Source organism: Belonocnema kinseyi, chromosome 6 (assembly GCF_010883055.1).
Source record: "Belonocnema kinseyi isolate 2016_QV_RU_SX_M_011 chromosome 6, B_treatae_v1, whole genome shotgun sequence".
Classification (NCBI taxonomy): domain Eukaryota; kingdom Metazoa; phylum Arthropoda; class Insecta; order Hymenoptera; family Cynipidae; genus Belonocnema; species Belonocnema kinseyi.
Window position 1 is genome coordinate 149736301 of NC_046662.1, and position 4772 is coordinate 149741072.

The following is a 4772-nucleotide window of genomic DNA, read 5'->3' on the forward strand; positions in this document are numbered from 1 at the left end:
GTATTCTGAACCTATGTTTTCTGAAATAACATGATTTTTCTGAGGACTCGACCAACGTGATTTGTTTTTTTTTCTACTAAAAATCTCGAAAATTTAAACAATGGGGACATTTTTCATTTTGAAAGGGGCGGCATGAAATATTTTGCCCGAGGGCGCCACATGGGCTAAGGCCGGCACTGAATGCCCACAATCATTCAGCAGATTAGGTTAGATACCCTTCGAAACATTATGTTCAAGAAATGTTTTTCATAGACTTCTTTATGTAACAAATACATACGTAATTGCTCTCTTCTCAATCTGCAAAGTGTGAACAATTAAAAGGAACAATATTTTTGCAAACAATAATGTGCGCACACATTTTTAAGCAAATCCAAATCCCACCGTAGAGGTTAAGGAACACTTTTAAACGTGAAAATTTTCCCACAAGTTATTTATTGTGAGGAATATTGAAGAATATTACATCAAATAAAAGCAAAAACAATAAGAAACTCAAAAGTCTTGAAATTCAAAAAAATATCGTTACCATTCGTTACCGGAGAATTTCCTCTACTTTACTGGAAATTTCTACCGTTACTGGTAATTTCAGGTAACGACCCAACACTAATTACTCCGTAGCATGGTCCCCGCCCATGATCTAAGAATACACGGTCTAGCCACATGCAACCAGGGATGGGTAAGTAAAATACCCTAGGTAATTTACCTAGTTTTTTACGGCAAATGACTAGGTATTTTACATGCCTAGTTTCTTACACGATGTAAATTGCGCGTATATGAGACTGCGTTCTGCGATTCCCGTTCCCCTCTACAAATAGAACCTCTAAACGCGTTACCATTGCAAACATTCCTTAGAATAAATTAACAAAATCACATAGAAAGATAAGTGTATAATAAAGTTGGCTTATAAGTGTATATTTTATCAGGTACAATTTTTTCCAAAATTAAATATAAAACCATTGACCAGCTTTTCAGCTATTAAATATGAAATTGATCAAAATTTCATAATAATAATAGCAAAAACACAGATATAAATGTGAAAAATATTTACAAATTACGAAGGCTTTTTAGGTTAGAATAATTCACTGGTATTCCAAAAAAATATATTAAAACATATATCAATTACAAATATTTAAATTAATAAATGTAACATTATTTCAAAATTATTTACATAACTGTGTCCCAGAAGGTGGTTAAAAGCAACATTCTTTAATATTATGTTGCAAAAATAAAACATTGAGCTTCATTTGGATGAGTTTGATTACTTTTATTTCCTTGGATACGTTTAAAATGATCTCATTTCATGAAATTTAAGGAAGCCTGAAGTGTTTTTTTGTTTGCTCTATTTCAGTTTATTTAACAATATTATTTTTTAATTAAAAATATTCGCATTAGAAAAAGAAATTCTATGAATGCTCGCATCAGAAATTCAAAAAAGTGGTGTTATGCACAGTTTCACGTGTTCGCCATCTTGGCTTGTAATTTACTACGTGTTTTTCCTGTTTTCTACGTAAAATACTTGAGTTAGGTATTTTACGTAAAAAACCTTTAGCGTAACTGCAATTCCCTGCACGCAACTAAAAAAAAAGTTAACCAATAAGAAGCAACTCCACCACAACCAGCCACATTGGATAAATAAGCGCGAAATGAAGTATATTTGAGATGTAGTAAAGGCCATGAGCGAAGATATCAAGTAAAAGTTGTTGAAAGATGAAGGAATTGTAAAATTTTTAAATAAATGAAATTAGTTTCAAAATAATGCAGTTTGTGTCATTATAATATATTATACTAAAATGATATACAGATCAATTACGTTATTAATAGAATACAATGATACACATGTTCTTATGAATAAAAAAAACGATCCTCGTTTACAAAAATGAACATATAGCGAGAACGCGGGTAAGCGTGTGATAGGAGATTCTTAAATGATAATTTCATTGATAATTTTTCAAATGTTTAGAACAATACGGGTTTCAAATTCTACCAGAATTATCTTTTTACATCAAAATGAGAAAAAAAACACGGAAAATTAGTGGTAGAGGCAACGACATTTTGGTGAAGTTGTTTTGCACAAGAGCGTACAATTTTCCATGCTTGCCAAGGGCGCTATTTTCCCTAGATACGCCGCTGACAATCAAGATGGTTGGGTGGGGAGGAGTGTATGGACATAGGAAACAAGGGACTCGGCATGCTAATGCCGTGGTGATGCAATGAAGTGGGAGGTCCGCCACTTTTTGATGTCCCGCGACAAACATGGCAGCGCTCACATGTTTATATTTTCATGCACAGTTTGTCGGCAAAAACGGTCGTGCGCATAATCAAATGGCACATCGTAAGATGGCAGCTCTCCCCACTCATGGAATTCTCCCCCCTCCCGTGGATTCAACCCCGCTCGGCAAAGTTAGGATGGCATGCCTAGTCCTGTGTTTCCTATGTCCATGGGTGGAGTGCGACTCAATGATGTCAATGTTGGCGTTCAGTGCTACTGCGCTTGCGTTAAAGCTGCGCACTGATTGGCCACACTTGGAGCGCAATTCAAAATTACTTTATAAAACAATTTTTGTAATTGACATAAATACATATTAAAATATGCACAAGGATATACAAAAATGCTCTAACTTTTGATTTCAGGCAAAAAATATATAACACATATATTATATAAATAACAGTGTATTTTCATTGAATTCCAAAGACCAACTTATAGAATAGAATATTTATTTCTCCATGTCGATCCTCAATGGACTTTTACATATACTACATTTATACCTTCTTAATAATACTTACATATACTTATACTTTGGTAGTTTTGATCCGCTTCGTTACAAAAAGTTTCAAATCACATGCTCATACCATCATACATTACACATACCATCGTCGTTTATAATCTCCTCTTCTACTACCTCCTCACTTACTTCTTCTTTGGAAAGTTTCTCAAATTGGCTCGCATATCTGCAGAGACCGATATTCAGTTTCCCCGACAAAGTGTTAAATAACTTTTCTACTAAATTGGGTCCATACCTATCTCCCACCCATTTCTCTACTTCATCAATCATTTCTTTTCAATTTTTTCCTTAGCTTTCCTGCACCTCCAAATGTGTTCCATGTTCTTCTCTTCCTCTCCACATAGCCTGCATCCTATTTCTTCGAAACCCTTGTTTCCTGCTCTACCTACATTGCCACATTTCAGCCTAACCCATTGGTTCTTGTCCTTATATCCTACTTTTTTATCGCGCTACTTCAAAGTTTCTCTTTCTCCAATATCCCTCAGGGCCTCCATTAATCCTATGCCCCACTCTGTCGGATCCTTGTTTTGAATTCCTCTGAGCTCTTCTTTGAAGCAAATATGCGGTAGCCCACCTTCCGTCATTTCCAAAATCCCGATTATATATCTACTAGCCTTATTTCTTGCTTCTATTTGTACGCTTTTTCGACCTGCTTCCATTCTTCAGATATATCCGGGAGTATTTTTATCCAAACTCTTTGCCATTTTTATGAATTTTGCTTGCGCTCTTTCCAAATCTTCCCACTTCTCCCAACCCCAAATTTCTACTCCATAAAAACCGCCAGATTTTACGAGAACATCCATCAGATATAATCTTCTATCTAGCCCTGAAATGTTTTCCCTTGTCATGACACCCCATGCTATGTTAGCTGCCTTTTGCATTTTGTTTGCCTTGATTTTGACATGTTTCCTGTGTTTTCCGCTTGAGGAAAACCAATATCCTGAGTATTTAAAATAGTCCACTTCTTCCACCTTGTTTCCATAAATTCTCCATTCTTCCCCTTTCTTTCTCCTCCCTCTTTTTCGAAAATCAACTATCTTGGATTTATTCATATTTATTTCGAGTCCGTTCATATCCACGTACCTCTCCAGAGTTTTCAGCATATTGGTTAGCCCTTCTGGGAAATCTGCAACTACTGCTATGTCGTCTGCGAATTTAAGGGCAAACACTTTTTCATTGCCGTCAAGACCTTGTTGACTGTAACCCTGTATATTGTCTTGATCATTTCCAGCACCCTTCCTTGAATTCCGATGTTGTGCAATTTCTGGTAGAGAAGTTTTCTATCCACCGTATCGAATGCCTTCTTTAGATCAACGAATGCAGTATATAATTTCCCTTTCTCTCGCTTTAGACGGTTATTAATCAACGCGTTAAGGACAAATATATGGTCCCTGGTAGATCTCTTTTTCCTGTAACCCGCTTGAGTTTCTTTATACATCCCGTTTGTCTCTAACCAATCTCTTAATCTGTCATCCATAATAGAAGCCAATATTTTTTACCCCGTGGCTAGAAGTGAAACGCCTCGATAATTTCCCGTTTCTTCCTAATTTCCCCCTTTAAAAATTAGCGTGACCACTGCTTTTTCCCATCCATTCCCTATTTTTCCGATTAACCAAAATCCATTTAAAATACGGTGCATCTCCTGAGCCCAAGCTTCTCTGGTATGTCTTTAATGAATTCGATGGAAATTCCATCTTCTTCCGTGGCTTTTCCTGCTTTCATTTTTTTAATATATCCAACCATCTCTCCCAATGTTATCTTCTTATCTAGTTCACTCCTACCTACGTCTCTCTCTCTCTATCTTTTCTGTTAAAAGTAATTTTTGGAAGTGCTTCTTCCATTTACCTTTGCTGATTCTGCCCCCTCTCCCTAAGCTTCTTTTTCTCTCTTGCTAAGAAATCCTTTTCTTCTTCTCCTTTTCTTTTGATAAAATTTTTTAATCAGCGCCATACAATTTTTCTTTGGTTCTTGCACTTCTCATTGTACCCCTGT

General features: G+C 36.0%; 1 protein-coding gene across 1 annotated transcript in view; it reads left to right on the forward strand.

Annotated features, from left to right (window-relative positions):
• Positions 1–604, forward strand: part of LOC117175648 — a 2614-nt gene extending 2010 nt beyond the window's left edge. The window contains exon 3 of the mRNA XM_033365354.1: positions 587–604. Within this exon, the coding sequence (XP_033221245.1) occupies positions 587–604 (18 nt within the window). The remainder of the gene's footprint in view (positions 1–586) is intronic.
• Positions 605–4772: the final 4168 nt, after the last annotated feature.